The following is a 21,168-nucleotide window of genomic DNA, read 5'->3' on the forward strand; positions in this document are numbered from 1 at the left end:
AAAAAGAAAAAAAAAATTCCGTTGCGAGTAATGGTTATTGGTGACTAAACAGAATTCTGTCAAAAAAAAAAATGAGGATTGGTGATGAAAAAAATTCTGTCACGAATAATGGTTATTGGTGACCAAGGAAAAATTTTGTCATGGATTATGGTTATCGATGACCAAACAAAAATTCTCGTGTACCTAATGGTTACGGGCAACTAGTAAAAAAAATGTTTCTCGTCGATAATGGTTATCGGGAACCAAAAAAAATTCTCTCACATAGAATGGTTATCAGTAACCAAAAAAAAATTCTCTCAATAATGTAATGGTTACCGGTAACCAAAAAGAAAATTATCTTACTGATAATGGTCATCGGTAACCAAAATCAGTTAATCTTATCTGCTAATTCCTACACTGCAATTTCTTGTCACGTTAATTATAACCGTTAGGGTGCCTAATTAAGTGGTTATTGGTGACGAAAAAGAATTCTGTCACAGATAACGGTTTTTGGTACTCAAACGAAATTCTGTTTACGATGGTTATTAATGGCCAAGGAAAAATCTTGTCATGTATAATGGTTATCGACGACCAAACAAAAATTCTCGCTACGTAATGGTTACCCATAACCAAAAAAAAAAATATTCCGTTGCAAATAACGGTTAATGATGACCAAAAAGAATTCTGTCACAGACAGTGATTATTGGTAACGAAGAAGAATTCTATCACAGATAACGGTTATTGGTGCTCAAACGAAATTCTGGTTACGATGGTCATTGATGGCCAGGGAAAAATCTTGTCATGTATAATGGTTATCTACGACCAAACAAAAATTCTCGTGCACCTAATGGTTACTGACAACCAGGAAAAAAATGTTTCTCGTCGATAATGGTTATCGGTAATCAAACAATATTCTCGTATACGTAGTGGTTATCCATAACCAAAAAAAAAATACATTCCGTTGTGAATAATGGTTATTGGTAACAAAACAAAATTCTCTCACATAGAATGGTTGAAAAAAATTCTCTCACATGTAACGGTTACCGGTAACCAAAGAGAAAATTATCTTACTGATAATGTTTATCGGTAACGAAAATCAATCAAACTTATCTACAGATTCCTATACTGCAACTTCTGGTCGCATCGATAATAACCGTTAAGGTGGCTGATTAAATATGAAAACCAATCTTTTATCTTGATCGATCTTCCGTCGATAACGAAACAGATAGAATTCTGCAACGACGAACATCCTCACAATTTCACCATACGATCTGATAGAAGAAGTGACTCGTGGCGACAGAATTGGCAGAATTCGTACAACTCTGTCCGCGAGAGATCATTAGCCGCGTCATAATCGAATTACGTATGCACGGTACAACGATCGATCCTAATGGAATTGTACTAAACTATACGTCGTGTCTGATTACTATTTCACAATGAAATTATACGCGAAACAATTATCAGCCGCACGACACGAATCCACCCCTTCTCGCATCATCTACGATGTATCCAGATTATCCAATTTTTATGCATTTTTAAGTATTCTTCTCCCCACCAGCTATTTCACTCGGTGCACAGCAAACGTAATGTGTATAGGTTAGGTACGCGCGTGGTCCGTTATCTACGTCATAAATGCATATCGCACACGTATTTGGAAAGTTCCACAAACTTGCCTGTGAATTTATCTAAAATAATAGTAATGGTCAGCAATTAAAAATAATCAATATGAAATAACCTGAACAGTTGAAAATTCATTTGGAATTATTACGTTGTCCGAAAAGCTTGTTTCGTTTTGTAGGAAAATAATAGGCGTACATTTTTTCTTTTGTATTATTTTGTTTCATTACTACGAAATGTACCATACGTCGTTCGATAAAATAACATAAGAAAGAAAAAATGAGTGTATTATTTCCTTGCAAAACGAAAGGAATTTTCGGGACAGCCTAATGTGATATTATTATTTTTTATTTATTAGCAGCAATTATTCTACATTTTCAGTTTTACCTGAAACGACAGGCGAACAAGCGCGATATCAATATTTTACAAATGGCAAGTGTAAAATATTGAAATGCAGGGAATTGACGCAGTCCTCGTCGCCAGTTTCGAATCAAATTGCGTCGACGTTAATTTCCAACTTCTCTCTAGAAAGCCAGGTCATCGAATCGTAGGGTTTCGTCTTTTGTCTTTCGTCGCGCCGACTCTCTACGCTTGTTCCGATGAATAGCTCGCTAATTTCCATGAATATTTATCGTCAAATGTTCGCGCACGATCGTTCGTCGTTGGCTTAGTTTCCACGAGCTTGTTACCCCACGTCGATATTCATATTTTGCACCGGGTATTTGCAAAAGCATTTGCAGCGCGTGGCTGAATTCAACGCGCCGCGCCGTTGCTTTATGTCGAAGCAAACGCGCCTCAACGTGTGTAAAGTTTAGTGTGTTGCACTTGTTTGCAGTAAGACTGTTGTAGTTCAAAAAATCGCGCCACCACTTTGTGATTGTTTTCCGCCACGTCAGTTTCCTGTCGCAAGACGCGTACGTTCCAAAGAATCGAATAGAAAACGTTCTGAGAAAGATTATAATCAACATATATCGTGACTCTTGACGTTGCTTAGATTATCTCTTACAAGATACTTGGAATAGTAAAATAGTACAGACATATTTGCGTATGATATGAATTAAACATTTCTTTACGTTTCTCTTTCGCATACGACTTTGTTCGATATATCAAACATGTAAAGTAACTCGATTTTCTTTTCGCTCTCCTCTATCGGTACTTTAAACAGCAAAATATCAATTCTTCCTCGCGATTTCGATACCTTTTGTCTATAAATGATCATCTCTAACCTTACCGATACATATCGATTTACCTGATATAGATAACAAGCGACTTGAAACAAATACGAAACAACGACGCTACGAAAAGAGCGCAAATCTTCCAAACAAGCTACTAATTTACTAGACATGCTTCGAAACTCGAGTCCTTCCGACTCTGTGCAAGTCTTTGCAAAAAGATTCTAACCTTACTAATTCCTCAGACATATCGATTTTTACCGACCATAGGTAACTGTATTTTTCGCTACTACTCTTATCGTAGTTGCCGGCACCTTGAAACGTTGAGCGTGACATTAAACTTATAAAAAAAAAGAAAAAGAAAAGGAGAAAACAATTGAAAAAGAAGAATATAAAAGGAAAAAGAAGAAAAACTACATACGTATATAGTATCCTAAGTACGCGATTACGTACTTGGTCGAGACGTGGTTGAAAAGCAACAAGGGTGTAGCGAGGTCAAGATGCGTACGCCAATCGCGTGGCCAGCCGCTTCTGGCCCCAGGCAGCGGGGTGGAGGATAGTCGGCCGAGGAGATGAGTGGAGGGTTGGACGAGGAGGGCTACTTGACGAGGAGCTCATTCATCAGCCGGCAGCGTTCGGTGATTCATGTGACACACGCGAACCGTGTGTGTATGCTATACTGTATGGTCTCTCTTGCCATGACACGACGCGACGCTGGTCGATGCCACAAGAACGCGTCTGATTTCGTTAACTTACGAGTTGAAATGATGCACGTTAGTGATGGCGGTACATTTGAATAATGAATTATGAATTAATACATATTGCGCAGAATTAACACTATAAGAGAATTTCCATGTTCGTGTGATAAGAATTTACGCGATTGTCCATACGATTTATGCGACCACAGTTTCTTTCATTTGTTTCGTGCAAAACAACAGACGACTTCTTATCATTATTTTTATCAGTCAACAATGCACATTTAGCTATTTTATTAATGAAGATTACATCGGCTATCGTCTCTCCCTTGCTCAACGTTGGAAGATTCAAACTATTAATAATGCTAATGGCGGCCAGTCTTGAAAATTTGTATTCAACATCCTGTACTTTTTATATTACGGCTATTATTGCGAGGATTTGTCAAAATATGTATATTGAGTTGGCAACTAAGTAATTGCGAATTTTGTCATTGCCAGGACTTATCGACACGAAATCTAAACAACGCGATCGCGCTGTTTGGCACTCAAACAGTGTATTGTTGACTCGTCTGATATCAACTGAAAATTTCGTTCGACAATTTCAATATTCAGAAGTTAAGCGTCGTGATACCGCAGCGCATAATACACGGTGTCATTAAACATATTTAATATTCATATTTAACATACTTAATTAATATTCGATATTTGAATGGAAAAGCATCGACATTCGAAATATCGTTAGCGTTTCGCTCGTCGCTGATGCGCGCGAACGTCGCGCCCCAAATCGACGCAGCTCGATCGATCTTTACCGTAATAATTGCACCGCTATTTATCGACGCTTACCCATCTTGTCGTGTGCACAGCGTGTACACACGAGCCTCGTGCGCTCGTTACACACTCGTCGATACCATGGTCAGGTTACTTACCTCGGCCACGCTAGTTCGTGACATGGCCAGTCGAAAGTTTGGCGCAAGTTTCACGATAGTTTCAACTGGTTGCCGCGCATCTGTCACGAGCTTGACGCGCTCGCCTGGATTTCTTGGTAGGTTCGCTGGTTCGTTTACCTCGCGTCGCTGCGTCCAATGATTTGTGGACTGCGGATGTTTATGCGGATGCATAGTTGTGCGAGGAAAATTGGTTAACGAAATCGCTGCGAGTTGCGAAAGCGGACAAAGGAAGGTTTTAATTAGCAGTAGACTGCGGATGTTTACGCGAGTTCTTTCTTTTTTCCACCGAATGTAGTTGATTTGTTGTCTCGTGCGGTATACGTTGCAACGAGCACGAGACAGTTCGAGGAATTTATTTGCAATTTCTTTATTTTCACGTTTGGAAATAATATTGGAACAGCCGTGCTTCACGCGCGTTTCAGTTACAAACGATAAAGATTGCTTTGCGAGGCAACGTTAATTGTTCTCGTTTCAATTATCCTGGAATAACAAATGCGTGGAATTGTATAGGTTAGGTATCGCGGGGAAATGCGGATTTCTGACACGGTTGATATAGCAGAACGAGAAATTATTTCAGGAAACGTTTGTTCAAGTAAAGAAATTAAATTCTATTCTAATTCTTATTCTAATTCTAAATTATTAAATTCTAAAGAATTCTGTTTTATTTGGCCGTAGAAATAATTCTCTGTGAGATTGTTTTTTTTTTTTTTTTTTTGATTCGACTAATTATTTCGGAATATGTTCGAGAAGCAAGTAACGCGATACGTCGATCAAATAATATTTCAACGTTTCGATGTTTTAAATGTGTCATCGATATTTGTAATTCGTAAGAAGATAATTTAATACGAATCACGTGAAAACCGTAATTAATCTTTGGAATTGTTGGGTGTACTGCACATTAGCTACACGTCTGGTATTTTTATTGATATTACGCTCAGTAACATAAATCACATTATTATCTTTAACAAAGGAAACAGTTTCGCTTGATACTTGAACAATTCTTCAATTTTTCCTGTCCTATGTCATACTTCTTTTATGCCCGACAGATACACACTTGTCCAACGTTCTTTCTCGTAGCGCGTGTGAATCATCGATGATTCACGCCGATTTTATCGAGAGCAATTTTTTCGAGAAATAAGTTGGCGTTGACACGTGAGGCGTTGTCAGCACGAAAGAGAAAAGCAAATGCGACGATCTTAATACGATATTGCATTCACGAAATCAGTGCCTCGTAATCTGACTAAAATAATAATTGCATACACATAATTTATTGCGCGCTATAGCCATCACGTACCTCTGCAATTAATTCGAAACTCAGCAGATCGTTCGATCGTATATTTCTAGCACAGTAATTCCATCGCGTTTTATCTACGGGACTCTCAATGCTTCGAAAAATTACGATTTCTGACCGGAAAATTTCGAAGCAAAGTAAAATAAGAAATAAAGTGAAGAAGCTTGAAAGTAAGGTTAGAAAATCGTCGTGTAGAATTGTAAGGGGTGGCAAAGTATTATTGGATCGGCGATTAAGCTGAAAAGCGTTTATTGGATCGGCCTGTAAATTAAAAAGCTTAAGTCTGCAAGGATTAGAAAGGAGAAAACACGCGTGAAAGATTGCACGATAAAGTGCGAGTCGCGGCACGAAAATACGAAAACGACCGAGCACCTATATATGTGTTTGGGTATATGTACTGGCTGGTTCGACAGCAAAACATCGATATCAGCGTGGATACGTGGTTTTCTTCCAAGCGATAGACGATTGCGATCGATTCGTTTTAATAATAGAAAATTGCCAAGAGGGGCAAGAAAGTGCGGTATTGCATAATGAATGGCATGAAAAGAGGGTGAATTCAATGCGTTCGTGTGCTGACACCGTGTGATTCGTAGAATTGCACTGTGCCTTCTTGCACAAACGAATAGCACGTTGAGTAATTTAATACGCGATACGTTCAGATATATTTCGTATCTGCAAATTAACACATTTACGCTTGCTCTGTGTACACGTGTACGTCTATCGTAATAGGTAAGGAGCTTAATTGCATTGTACGGGAGTTTAAAACACATTTCTAGATTAATATTTTTATCTGTTCGTGGAAGTTTTAAGAAAATGAAATTTTATTTCTACAAAATGTATATAATAGGAAATGTCGAACAGAGGGGATAATACTCTAAATGAAGATATTATACGCTATTACTATTGTACATGGAATTGTCGAGAGGTAAGCGTTAAATAAAGAATAAAATAAAAGAATGTATGTGTATATATATATATTTCATTCAGAATATTATTTCGTCTGCTCGATATTTCCTATTATATACATTTTTTTATATATATTTATAATGTATAATGTATATAATTATAATAAATAATAATAAATAATATACATTACATATATACAGGGAGTTTCTACGTTCATGAAATTAAATAATATAAATTTATGCACATATAGAATATGCATATAGAATCGCCAGAAGAATGGAATTGCAAACGAAGAAATTGTCATAGAAAATATAAAAAAACAAGTATATGTAAATCTTCTAAAAAATAATACCACTACATGTGGTTAATTGGAATTAGAAAAATAGTAATTCTAATGTTACTACACTTGTGTACATAATACGTACACTCGTATACTTGGATGAATTATTTTATGCGCGTTATGATGCATATCTATAATATGATACATTCGTGTTTTATGATCTTGATACGCATAAACGTTTTAAATTATATTAAATTCTTTGGAAATTACATGTTTTCACAATTCAAAGATATACTCTGCAAACAATTTGTTTTACCAACAATTTGTTTTACCAACAATTTGTTCGAGTAATGTTTTACCGCACAAATACGTTTTAAAAAGAAGGGGAAAAATACGGTACATAGCAAGCGACTCCATTTCTCCTCGGCGTCATAGTCAGTCTATTATGTCCACAATCCACGTCCAACAGTACCGTATCTCTTTCCTCGATCTCCACATTTCTCTCTTACTCGAGGCTTTTGTCCGGCACAATAGGGGGCGAATAAAAAATAGGAAAAATTATCAGCAATTCACAATACCCTTGGAACACTTGTTCCTTGAACAGCAGGGACACGAAATGTAAAGATATTCATTTGCAGCCCTTAGAAATTCAGTGGAAATCACAAATTTAAACAGAATTCTGTCCCAATAACCATTGTGTATAAATTATTTATATTGTGGTACATATAGTGATATATTGTGCTGTATTTGATATATAAATATGCGTGTAATTGAATATATAAATTGAAATTAGATATTATATAATAGTATGCTGTATAATATAAATATATATATGTTTGTATAATATAATATTACATTATCATATATACATCATATACTATTATACGTATATGTGTATATATTATTTATATTGTGATACATACAGTAATATATTATGCTATATGTAACATTATATATTTAATATATAAATATACGTGTAATTAAACATATAAATTGAAATTAAATATTATATAATTAATATTATAAATTAAATAAAATGTAATACATTGCGTAATATAATATAAATATATATAACAACAGTATAAATATATAATGTAAACGTAAAATAAAACAAAAATAATACTAATATAAAATATCATACTATTTTATTATATTATATTATTTATTATATTATACATACTATTTGTATAATATAATATTGTATTATTATATACATCCTATACCATTATACGTATATGTGTATAAATTATTTATATTGTGATACATACAGTAATATATTATGCTATATGTAACATTATATATTTAACATATAAATATACGTGTAATTAAACATATAAATTGAAATTAAATATTATATAATTAATATTATAAATTAAATAAAATGTAATACATTGCGTAATATAATATATATATATATAACAACAGTATAAATATATAATGTAAACGTAAAATAAAACAAAAATAATACTAATATAAAATATCATACTATTTTATTATATTATATTATTTATTATATTATACATACTATTTGTATAATATAATATTGTATTATTATATACATCCTATACCATTACACGTATATGTGTATAAATTATTTATATTGTGATACATATAGTAACATATTATGCTATATGTAACATTATATGTTTAATGTATAATTATGCGTGTAATTAAATATATAAATTGAAATTAAGTATTATAATTAAATATAATTAAATATATAAATTGAAATTAAATATTATAAATTAAATGAAATATAATACATTGTGTAATATAATAGAAATATATATAACAACAGTATAATATAATGTAAACGTAAAGTAGAACAAAAATATTAGTAATATATGATATAGTATATATTATTTGTATAATATAATATTGTGATATATATAGTAATATATTATGCTATATGTAACATTATATATTTAATGCATAAATATACGTATAATTAAATATAAAAATTAAAATTAAATATTATATAATAGTACGTTGTATAATATAATATAATAACAGTATAAATATATAATATAAATGTAAAATAAAACAAAAATACTAGTAATATATAATATTATATACGTTATTTGTATAACATAATATTGCATTATTATTAATATGTTATATTACAATAAACGTAGCAGCCAGGTAAAAAGTAGACGACTAATCTAAAGTAGAATACGTAAACCGTTTGTCACAAAAGTGGGGTAACTTCATTTTTCAAAAAAATTCAATTCCACTTTGTTTCGGTTTTTATCGAAAAGGAAATTATAGTTTGCTATGGAATTAGTATCGAAATTTTAGTTACACCTGGGAGTCTTTCTACAAGATCCACTTTTACAACGACCTTTTAACACGTATTATTAACTTTTACACGATTTGTTTAACACGTCTTGGTTAAAGTTATGCGACTCTTTTTTTTACCACGTTTTATTCATATTTGCACGGTTTTCTTAGCACGTGTTACTTACCTTTAAACGATATTTTTCACACGTTTCATTTATTTTTATCCTCCGACCGAAGAAACCGACGATCCTTCCAAGAACCGCTTCATCAACACACAAATTCTACTTTGTTATCGCTGTTACAAACAACCGACTGTTTTAGAGTCGCGGTAAGAGCATACAGCATCTGAAGGATGCTGTTCATTTGTTTAACGATCGTCAGATCGTACAACTGAGATCTTGAGCGAACAAAGAATCACTTGATTCGATGCAAAGAGAATCGAGATTATATCGTTTTACATTTCTTCATTCTGTTTAAAGAAACAACGAAAGGTGTTGTTCGTTCGTCCAATAAGCCGCAGATTGAACATTCACCAACAGTCGGAACTTGATCGAGTAAAGAGAATTTAATTTGGCTCGAGGAGAATTCAAATTATATCGTTTCAAATTTCCTCAATTTGTACAAGGACACAACGAAATACACGTCGTCGCAGCTGATACAAAACGATCGGGCGGCACATATTTCGAGCGACGAAAATCATTTTTTTCTATTAACGAGCAAACGTATTCGTTGCAATACCAATGGACATCGACGACGAGTAAAATGCGGATTTTTCAGAAAATATTTTTTCATTTTCCTTTAACGAATGAAACGCAAGTTTTATGCTTTTTCGCAAATCAATTGTTTCAACTGTGTAAAAGCAATGTAGGGTGTATGTGCGTGAAGTTGGTCAGCGTAAATTTGTCTGGTGATCGAAGATGCGAAATTATTTGTTTGTTATAAAAGCGGAGCAATTCCATTTATCCTATTGGTTGACCAGCGAAGTTTTGTCGTTTTTTCAATGGCGTGGAAGGTCTGGCGTCTGATTAATCGGTTTTCTGTCGCAGATGCTTACCGACCGATAGCCTATTAATCGGCTTTCTATCGCTGACGCTTACCAACCGATAGCCTATTAATCGGCTTTTTGTCACCGACAATCTTTCTCATTATTTGAGCAGTAATTTGTTATTTAGTACTAAGGTACCTTGCTCAGTTGCGTCAGTCGCGTTGCTTTGTAAGCTACCACAGTTTTATATCAATTTGAAAAATTTATCGTTCGCGATGGACGAAAAGAATGGTATTGGAGAGTCTAAACCGAAACAGAGCCGGCGTGAGGGAGAATCTGCGCCTGACATGCCGGTCGGACGTGCGTATGCTGTTGAATCGCTAGCGGTCGGTAAAGTGTTAATATTTTCATTGGTATTTTTACGAAATATTTGCGTTGCTGTCGAAGGTATCGTTTCTCAGGAGCGAAAATTCTACTTTTATCGTTAGTAATTATTAGTCAATTGTTTCGACCAGCGAAAATGAAATTGTTTATCGACGGATGACTTCCGGTTAACGTCAGTGATATAAATTATTAATAAATAGACAGATAATGATTCTATATTTCGAATTAGTTCTGAGATTGCCGCTATTTTATAAATAAGTGGATAAAAATAGATAAAAGAAGAATCTCAGAATCGGAAGACGATAACGATTTTTAGATAAAGAAAACAGACGTTTATATAAAGCGGAAAGGAAGAGAACTATATGCTGAAATTCGTCATTATCCGATGAGTATTTTAAAGTGACACTAAGTTGAGCTCTACGATACGAAATAACAACGAGCGGAATATCTGAAAAATAAGGAAATTGTCGTTTACAATTTTCGTAATTGATCAAAATGCTTTTTGCTTCCTTGTTGTATTACAAAAATTGTCTGATAAATTTCGAAAGTCTATAAAACACAGATCTGCAAAACTTCTAACGTTTGTTAAAGACACGTGGTAAGTTGCAGAAAACAAGGAAACTACTAGGTTGGCAACTAAGTCAATACCATCTAATGACAAAATCCGCAATCACTTAGTTGCCAACCCAATAGATACAATTACTTGTCTCTTCTCAGTTTTAACATTAATATTACCAAATGGCCGGTTTCAATGTTTAATGTAAAATTGTACATTTACTGTTATTTCTTTTATTCGTCTAATTTTATGTAAGTTCTTATGTTATCCGATTAATCAATTTCTCAATATTTATTAATATATTTATCGCGTCACATTGATAAAGCAAAGCAATAGCTCATTCGGCTTCGGTAAACAGATCGTAGGACACTTCCACACTTTGGTATAGCAAACGATACAAAATTATTTCCATTCTAAGTAAATAGAAGCAGAGAAAATTCATTATATTGTTCCGCTTCTATTATACAATTCCATTATTACTGTTCGTTATATTATTCCTCTTGTTATCGCCAGGAAGTAGGAATTTTAAAATAAAATTATAAAACCAGCCATGGTAGTTTAAAAAAAAAAAAAAAAAAAAAAAAATAAGAAACACAAAGAATCGAATAGAACCGCGTAAAATTGCCTTTCCACCGTACGTGCTCCTCTGTGCGCGACTAATTTACCTACAACGACGACAACCTTACCGCTCGTTTATCGATTCTTCGACAGATGAATCATTTCTGTTGCACCGCGTCTGCTGCCCCCGGTTCCTATTTATTCCTCCACCGACGACCCGTCGTGGGCGGTTGGTAGGTGGAAAAAAGAAATGATCCGCAGTCTGTCGCCGGCTCACCGACCACTATCGTCGTGTATGGTAGCTTGGCTCGCCAGGCGAACACGTACAGCGAAACTGAAACACCACCTGTAGTTTTAGCGCCGTGAAGCTATAGTTAGCGAACTCGCCCCCGAACCGAAGAGAGAAGCTTACCATAAATAAAAATAACTACCTTGCCGGCTCGCGTGTAGCAAACGGGCTTGTTCCTCCATAATTGCGCTTCGTTTTCTATGGTTTTCGCCGTTTGCACAGTCGGCTGTGGCTGACCCACGCGGACCTCGAGAGGCTACCGCGACGTCTAGAGAACCTGGTTCGGTGTTTCGCAGCGTGTTCGAGCGTCGTTTCTCTAACTCTCAGCAACAAGAATCGGAAAAGCGTTTAGGAAAAGGTGTGTTGTGCGTTGGACTTGGAACAGTGTGAGATCGAACTCGACGAGTTTGCCGGTGGAATTGTTTTGTTGGAAATTTAGACAATTAAGTGTAAGATTCATATTCTGTTGTTTTTGTTTTTGTTTTTGTTTGTTTTGTGCGGGGGTCGGGGGTTGGAAGGTGATTTCTCTACTTTGCCGGTTTAGTTTTCATGGGTTTTATTAGCCCTCGGTTGCCACGCTCGCTTCGCCGGGTCAATCTGACCCACTGTTCGATTTCCAAGCAGCTGCTGTTGAAAGGATAGCGGCGATATCGGATCAAAGGAAATTTGAGAATACGGTTCCAATATCCTGGGATATGTTTTGACAAAAACTAAAGTCTAAGGAAGGAAGTGACGTTGTTTCCGAGAAAGAAAGGGAAATATTTGAAACTGTAAGTTTCGAGGAAAATCATTTTTATGAGAAATTGTTGTAACTCTCTTGTGTTTCGACATTTCTCGCTACAATTTTCAGATTTAATGTTTTTTAAATGTGCAACTTTGAGGGGGAAAATAGTTTCTTAGTGCGCGTTCCTAAAAAGATGTTTATTTGACATGTTGAGGAAGAGCAGTTTTTGAATAAGAAGAGTGCAATTTTATGGAAAAATCAGTTCATTACACACACAGGTGCAAACAATTTTTGGAATTAAACTTTTTAAACTGTAATAGTGATTTCTATCAGTAAAATTTGCACAAAAGTAAAATGCACATTTGTGACACTTGGGTCATAATGAGCCATCACTAACTTCATAGAGTTACCAGACGCAAACTGACAGGATTCTTAGCAGTGTAATCATCAGATATTATAAAAAAAAAAAATAATTCAAATTAACAGTAGATTGTGCAATAATATTATTGCAAGCGTCACATCTTGAAGATGTTTCTTCCCAAAACAAAACTATAAACTTTATGGGTCACTATGACCCATAAAGGCAACCTTCAATAAAAGACAACTTTCAATAAAATAATATAAAAAAAAAATATTAATTCAAATTAACAGTAGATTGTGCAATAATATTATTGCAAGCGTCACATCTTGAAGATGTTTCTTCCCAAAACAAAACTATGGGTCACTATACCCATAAAGGCAACCTTCAATAAAATAATATAAAAAAATATTAATTCAAATTAACAGTAGATTGTGCAATGGTGTCATTGCAAGCGTCACATCTTGAAGATGTTTCTTCCCAAAACAAAACTATGGGTCACTGTGACCCATAAAGGCAACCTTCAATAAACTAATATAAAAAAATATTAATTCAAATTAACAGTAGATTGTGCAATAGTGTCATTGCAAGCGTCACATCTTGAAGATGTTTCTTCCCAAAACAAAACTATGGGTCACTGTGACCCATAAAGGCAACCGAGAGTTAAGAAAGGGAATCGGTACAATCTTGTAGAATACAATGATTCGACGAGACTTGGCTTATTATTATTTCCTGCACTGCATATCGTAATATTTTACTTTTCCCAATCTTTTCAATGTCTCATTAAATTATGTTCTTTTCTTTTGTTTAATTCCTTGGCCAGTTATTCATTTCACGCACAAGTTTCCATTAGAATTTTTATTTTCCAGTGATCCGTAATTCTTGTTGAGTTTTCAAAATTCACCAGCTTCTTATCTCCAGATGTACGTACGTTTCGTAAATTCTGTTTCTCACATTTTACGATACTTTCACGAGTGTCACGTGTAAAAAAAAAAAAGAAAAAACAAAAAGTATAAACAAAAATAAAATTGTATCTAGTGTAACACGAAGAATAAATAGATCTGTTCAAGTGCTATTGGTTTGCAGAATTATGGAAGAAAGGAAGAGATCAAGCGTTCGCATAATGCGCGGAAAAGTAGCAAAGAACTGCAAATGGTAAGCCAAGAAATGGAATATCGATTGAACGTCGGTAGTTTTTAGCTATAACTGTAACTATGTATTACGTCCGAGCAAATGATACCATTTTAGACTTTTCCGTTTTACGTGTGCATACTTCACGAAAGTAAATTCCACTGCGAACTGCTCGCTGTTCGTCGTTTCATGTCCCGCATTTTATTTATCGCGTTTCATCACAATGCGAAGTATTAGCTTGTGCCAAAAGTCCCTTTCGTTTTATCAGGAAATATTGGGTTGGCAACTAAGTGACTGCGGATTTTGTCATTAGGTGGTACTACAATATCGACAATCACTTAGTTGCCAACGTAGATACACTTTTATATTGCATTTCTCTTTTATATTATTTTATCGAATTATGTACCGTCCATTTTGTTCTATCACTACAAAATAATATAACATACAATAGTATATAATTGTTGTTATTTCTATATTCAGAGGTAGGATCACAATAGCTATTATTATATTGTATGGATAAATCTATCACACCGTTCTGAGCCAGAAAAACCTTTATTTGCACATTCTTACATGGACTAGGGATAAAAACAAAAGAACATCTTAAACCTATCGATTAAATGTATCGATTGTATCTAGAACTATCTTCTAGTTATTTTTTCTTGTAACTAACGCATCTGCATATAGATGGCGAGCACGAACTCACGTTGTCATTTTCAACAATAAAATTATCAGAATTGCAGATAATACTAAAATAATATAATAATACTAATAATAATATACAAAAATTTGTTCTATTATTGCAAAATGGATCACACATAATTCAATAAAATAATACAAAAGAAAAAATATTGCGCATCTATTATTTCCTTACAAAATGTCAGAAACTTTTGGTATAATTTATTAGGTTGGCAACTAAGTGATTGCGGATTTTGTCATTAGGTGGTACGACAAAATCTGCAATCACTTAGTTGTCAACCAAATAAAAATCGCGTACAGTTTTCGCGATGCTAAAAGTATCACAATTATCTGATGTTAGTACGTGCGTATTATTTCTTTGCAAAATTAAATGTAAAACAGATAGACGTTAAGTACTAGAACATCACGTTAATTATTTGTGAAGGGGATGAATTGTTAGTGAAGGGGAAATACTTTTTCCGGAAAGAGGAAAACATTCCACGCTATTGATTTCCTCCCTCGTGAATATATTCTATATATCGAGAAATTTATTTTTCAGTGTGCAAGTCGTTCTATTTTCGTAGCAATTTCCTTGTTCACTTGTTCGATTCGTGTTTTCTCCCAAGCTATGATCTTCCAAATGCCAACTCGTACCTTCAATTTTCGGCTTGTTTTTTCAACGACAGTTACTCTGCACCGTATTATCCCGCCTCTTCTACGTGTCGCCAGATTTATTTGTCCAACTGGAATCGCTCTCCTGCGCCATTTTCTTCCACATTTTGTACAGCGTGGCTGCTATAACCATACAATAAATCGCGCAGACGAAAGAAACTGTGAGAAAGGCAGAGACAAATATCGTATATCATCAGACAATCGCGTCACAAACAACGTAATTTACTTTATAGTAACTGCAATGTGGATGTTTAAAATACTGTACGTGTACATGTACATGTTACGTGAAATAAGTAAGATACAATACATATACAATGCAAAATACAAATACATATTTTTATTAATGTAATTTTGTTTCTCTTTTATTAGTTTTAATTGTCTCATGAGATTTACATAATTTACACGTGAAAATTGCATATATTGTCAATTGTACATCGTTACGAGATTTTCTTTAACGTTTTATACATCGTACTATTAGGTTAGAAACTAAATGGTTGCGGATTTTGTCATTAACACGTAACGACAAAATCCGCAATCACTTAGTTGCCAACTCAATATAATAAATCGCGGAGACGGAAGGAATCATCAGAAGGGCAGAAATCATTAGAAGCAACATAATTGATTCTGTAATAATATGAAATATGGATGTTTAAAATACTATACATGTACATGTATATGATACATGAAATAAGTGAGATACAATACAAAATACAGTAAGATACATATACAATGCAAAATACAGATACATATTTTTATTAATGTAATTTTGTTTCTCTTTTATTAGTTTTAATCGTCTCATGAGATTTACGTAATTTACACGTGAAAATTGCATATATTGTCAATTGTACATCGTTACGAGATTTTCTTTAATATTTTATACATCGTACTATGTAGCTTGCCATAATCAGATAATAAATCGTGCAGACGGAAGAAATCATCAAAAGGGCAGAAATCATTGGAAACAACATAATTGATTCTGTGATAACTGAACTGTGGAAGTTTATACGATGATATTAGGTTAAGTAAAAAGTTCTGAGCGTTTTTCGCTAGATGTCTTTAGTGAGCCATATCTCACGATGTGCACATCGCATCGAGTCATAGTATACACCGATTTCAAGGTGATATTACGCATCAAAAAGGTTCTTTGTCAGTTTTGTGTTCGGTGAAGCCAGTTGTGTGTTACAGCGTTCGAAAATGGAGATAAAAAAAGAGAAAATTCGATACATTCTTCAGTACCACTACGACCAAGGTGAAAAGGCGGAGCAGGCGGCCAAAAAAATTTGTGCTGTTTATGGACCCAGTACAGTATCGAATGCAACAGCAAAGCGGTGGTTCCAACGATTCCGTTCTGGTAATATGGACGTCGAAGATGAGGCACGCTCTGGTAGGCCAATCGTCGAAAATGTGGATAAAATCATGGAAATCGTCGAGTCGGACCGGCATGTGAGCACTTATTCCATTGCCCAGGAACTGAAGATTAGCCAGAAAACCGTTTGGAACCATTTGCATAAGGCTGGTCTCAAGAAGAAGCTCGACGTATGGGTGCCACATGAATTGACGCAAAAGAACCTTTTGGACCGAATTGATGCCTGCGATTCTTTGTTGAGACGTAACGAAATCGACCCATTTTTGAAGCGGATGGTGACTGGCGATGAAAAATGGGTCACATACGAGAACAACAGCCGAAAAAGATCGTGGTCCAATCGCGGTGGGCCGGCCCAAACGATCGCCAAGCGTGGATTAACGGCCAAGAAGGTTTTATTGTGTGTTTGGTGGGATTGGAAGGGAATCATCCATTATGAGCTGCTCCCATCGGGGCAAACACTTAATTCGGACCTCTATTGTCAACAACTGACCAGACTGAAGCAGGCGATCGACCAGAAGCGGCCAGAATTGGCCAATAGGAAAGGTGTTGTGTTCCATCAAGACAACGCCAGGCCGCACACATCTTTAACGACGCGTCAGAAGCTCCGAGAGCTTGGCTGGGAGGTTCTATCGCATCCGCCGTACAGTCCAGACCTGGCACCAAGCGATTATCACCTTTTTAAGTTTTTGCAAAATTTTCTTGATGGTACAAAACTGGCCTCAAGAGAGGCTTGTGAAAATGAGCTGGTCAAGTTTTTTACCAATAGGGACGAGGACTTCTTCAACCGCGGAATTATGAAATTGCCTTCAAAATGGACAAAAGTAATCGAACAAAACGGCGCATATTTAATCTAAATCGAATAATCTTGACTATGTTAATTTCATCGTCGAAATAAAGCGAAAAAGCGCTCAGAACTTTTTACTTCACCTAATACATAGTTTTACGAATACAATTTCTTTTTTCCTTTTATTAATGTCTCGTGAGATTTACGTAGTGTACATATGCAAATAGCAGATACATTACGAATTGTACATTGCCATGAGAGAATTGTGCGAGAATGTCAATATTCCGGCCGCTGGATTACACGACATATTAAAGAAAAATATTTATTTAAAGAAATAGGAATTGCATAATGCAGTCTACGTGTATAGTTTTGATAATTATGGTTGGTCCGGGGTGAATACGATTCAAGAAATAAAAGCAACATTGCATTAATTACCTTCCAATATTGTAATTATATTGCAAAATTTTTATGCAAATAAATAATTTGTTAAATTTGTACAAATACTTATTTTCATAAATTTGTATTATCTATATATTTACAATACTAAATAAAATCTCAAATAATCCAATTCATCTATTAAATACTATAATAAAACTGCAAAATAGTTATGCAAATACATAGTTTAAAAAATTTTTTAAATGACTGCATTACCTATCTACCTACTACAATAAACAAAATCGAAAATAATCCAATTCATCTATTAAATACTATAATTAGACTGCAAAATAATTATGCAAATAAATAGTCTCTTAAATTTATTTAATGATTGCATTATATATTTACCTACTACAATAAACAAAATCGAAAAAGATCCACATCATTCACTAAATATTGCAATTAGACTCCAAAATAATTATCCAAATAAATAGTCTCTTAAATTTGTATAATAATTGCATTACAAATCTACCAATAAACAAAATCTCAAATGATCCACTTCATCTACTAAATATCCTAATTACGCTACATCGTAATTACAAAATAATGATGCAAATATTACATAATCTCTTAAACTTGCTTAACAACTGTACTACCCATCTACCTACTACAGTACATTACTACGCATTACCATCTCATTACCAAACTGTTACTTTACTTTCGCGAAGCTCGGCGAACAACCTCGTCGTCAAGGGCCAAAACCTCGTAGTTTCTCATCCATCGTAGTCAACGTCGAAACATTGCCCTCGTTATCGCGAACGCTTTTGCTTGAACCTAACCTGATTCTCGCCAGCCAAAGCAATTAAAACGTCAGACACTCTAGCGATTTCGTGTCAAAGGCCACCGCCTCCAACTAACGCGTCTTCGATGACAAAGATACCGCAAGGACGCGTTCTACGTTGGTCGTATCGTATGTATCCATATTTCATATCATTGTAGATGGCAACGTTCACGCGGTGACGTCTTCAAACCGGCGTGATTATTATCTCTTTGTCTACGTAGCCGTCTGATCGATAGCATTGTGCAGCAGTGTTTTTGCTTCGAGCTTCAATTCGGCCTGGTTTCACGAGCCGTGCGGGCTCGCTCGTTTTCGCAAAGCAAAGACTCAGCACCAGCCTCCGCGAGATCCTCCACTCGTTTTCGATACAAATTGTCTCGTAGCTCAGCGCTTTCTTTCTCGATCTTCGATCCGCCTTTCCAAGTTTCACCGATGGAAATTACGTGGAAAAAAGATACGCGAGAATCGATCGAGCTAAGGAGGAATGCGGATGAGAGTCTCGATTCTTCTATTATTTGTATTATATCGTTGAATTTTTCTCATCCGAAGAGATTTTCTCATTGTTTCCAGGGAAAATTCCTTTTTAGGTTATTGATCGAGTTTTTTTTTTTATTTCTCCCGAGCTTTGGTTTGCTGGATGATAACGTGCATCGTGAAGCTTCTTGGGCTATTTGAGTGGAGAAGTTTTTAACTGGCAAGGGGAAGGTTTGGCAACTGGAGAATTGAGAAAAGTTTGAAACTTGGCAAATGTAGCTCATGAGATGCTAAGAAGGAAACAATTTTCTCTGAACAGTGGAACGGTCCTAGGGGTGAAAACTCCACACCGAAGAAATCTTGACTTTTCATGTTATCATAAATATTTTAGAAAGTATATAGGATAGGAGGGAAAAGTTGAATTAAAAGTTATAATCCCTTTTACGTAAATTTCTATTTCTATTAAATAAATTTCTATTAATAAATTCCTATTTTTATATTTCTATTAATAAATTATTCTATTAATAAATTTCTATTTCCACGTAATTTTCTGAAGCTGTTTTTCCTCTCACACGCATACACAGCTCTTTGTAGATATATGAACGTTAGGTATAATATTATGTAATAAATAATAATATATATAATAGTATTACATATAATAAATGTAACAAAATTTTTAATCACGCGAATATTTCCGCCTTAATCATTTTTTCGCAGAAAACAAAGGAAAGAAGAAATACTTTGTTTCATATTATATGTACAATTTTTTTATAATAATTATTTACATGTTTTTATTTGATCGTTTTATTTCATCTCGACCTGCAAATACTAAAAAACATGTCAAAGTTTACGAATATATTTTAGTTTTTATTAAAATTGCAATTTAAACAGAGAATTGTAACTGCTTTCTGCGCATGACGAGTATACTCGTCGTAGCAGAAAATGTTGCCATTTCTTCATTTCGCAAAGTTCACGAGTATATTTTAATTTTCCAGACGCTTGGTTTCCGAGACAAAATAAATTTTGAAAATTTGCCGCACGCTCGCGCCAGTCCGATTTTTAATTAAACACGTTCGAACGTTGTTTTTTATAAACTTTATCTTCAGCCTCGGATGAACAAATTTTATTCTACGTTTTTTCTTACTTTCACACAAAGAACGTTATACTTATCTTACAAGAACACTTACATTACACATACACATCTATCGTTCTCGAGCCAAAAGTAGCCAGCTAATAACGAACACCCTGTATATGAAAATCGAAAGAAAAACACTTAGCAGCTAGTCAGGTGTGCCACTAAAACCTCGCACTTGAACCACTTGCAACTGTGTTGCAACTATCACAAAGCAGCAAGAAGTTGAGCGAAAGTTTGAAACTTTCTGACGAAGAACCTCTTATCCTACATTTTCTGTACAAATCTCACGACTTCCATCAATCATTCTAAATATGCTACGCGACCTCGATTACCAATAGCAATAAAACTGTCCACTTGTAACACTTCGAAACGAGCCTCTGTCGACCACCATAAATCTCGTCGAACAGCGTCAAATGTCTACCGATAGGCTGCGATATTCCAATAAAATATCGCCGATTTGGCTCGTTGAATATCTTTTATTAGCCGATAAATTTCACCGATTTATTACGAGCACATTGTCGTGTTTAGTTTATCGTATCGAAGATTCGTGATTGACAGTTGTCTGCAGATTGGGTTATTCCGGTTCATTTTCTATTTATCTTGCAACGATAATGGTGTTTAATGGTGTTTCATGGTCAATTATGGTTTGAAGCGCACAATATGAATTAACACTTTACCGACCGATAGCCGATTAATT

General features: G+C 34.8%; 1 protein-coding gene across 9 annotated transcripts in view; it reads left to right on the forward strand.

Moving 5' to 3' along the window:
* The window catches only part of KrT95D (phosphofurin acidic cluster sorting protein KrT95D), a 172,346-nt gene that overhangs the window by 122,630 nt on the left and 28,548 nt on the right, over window positions 1-21,168 (forward strand). For 4 of the 9 annotated variants that reach the window (XM_069130836.1, XM_069130835.1, XM_069130840.1 and 1 more), the window contains exon 2: window positions 14,108-14,176. The exons of the other annotated variants lie outside the window; for them this stretch is intronic. In XM_069130836.1, the coding sequence (XP_068986937.1) occupies window positions 14,108-14,176 (69 nt within the window). The remainder of the gene's footprint in view (window positions 1-14,107; window positions 14,177-21,168) is intronic. 9 annotated transcript variants of the gene reach the window in all.

The sequence above is a fragment of the Bombus flavifrons genome, chromosome 17 (genome assembly GCF_040668555.2).
Source record: "Bombus flavifrons isolate JBK064 chromosome 17, iyBomFlav1_principal, whole genome shotgun sequence".
Taxonomy (NCBI): domain Eukaryota; kingdom Metazoa; phylum Arthropoda; class Insecta; order Hymenoptera; family Apidae; genus Bombus; species Bombus flavifrons.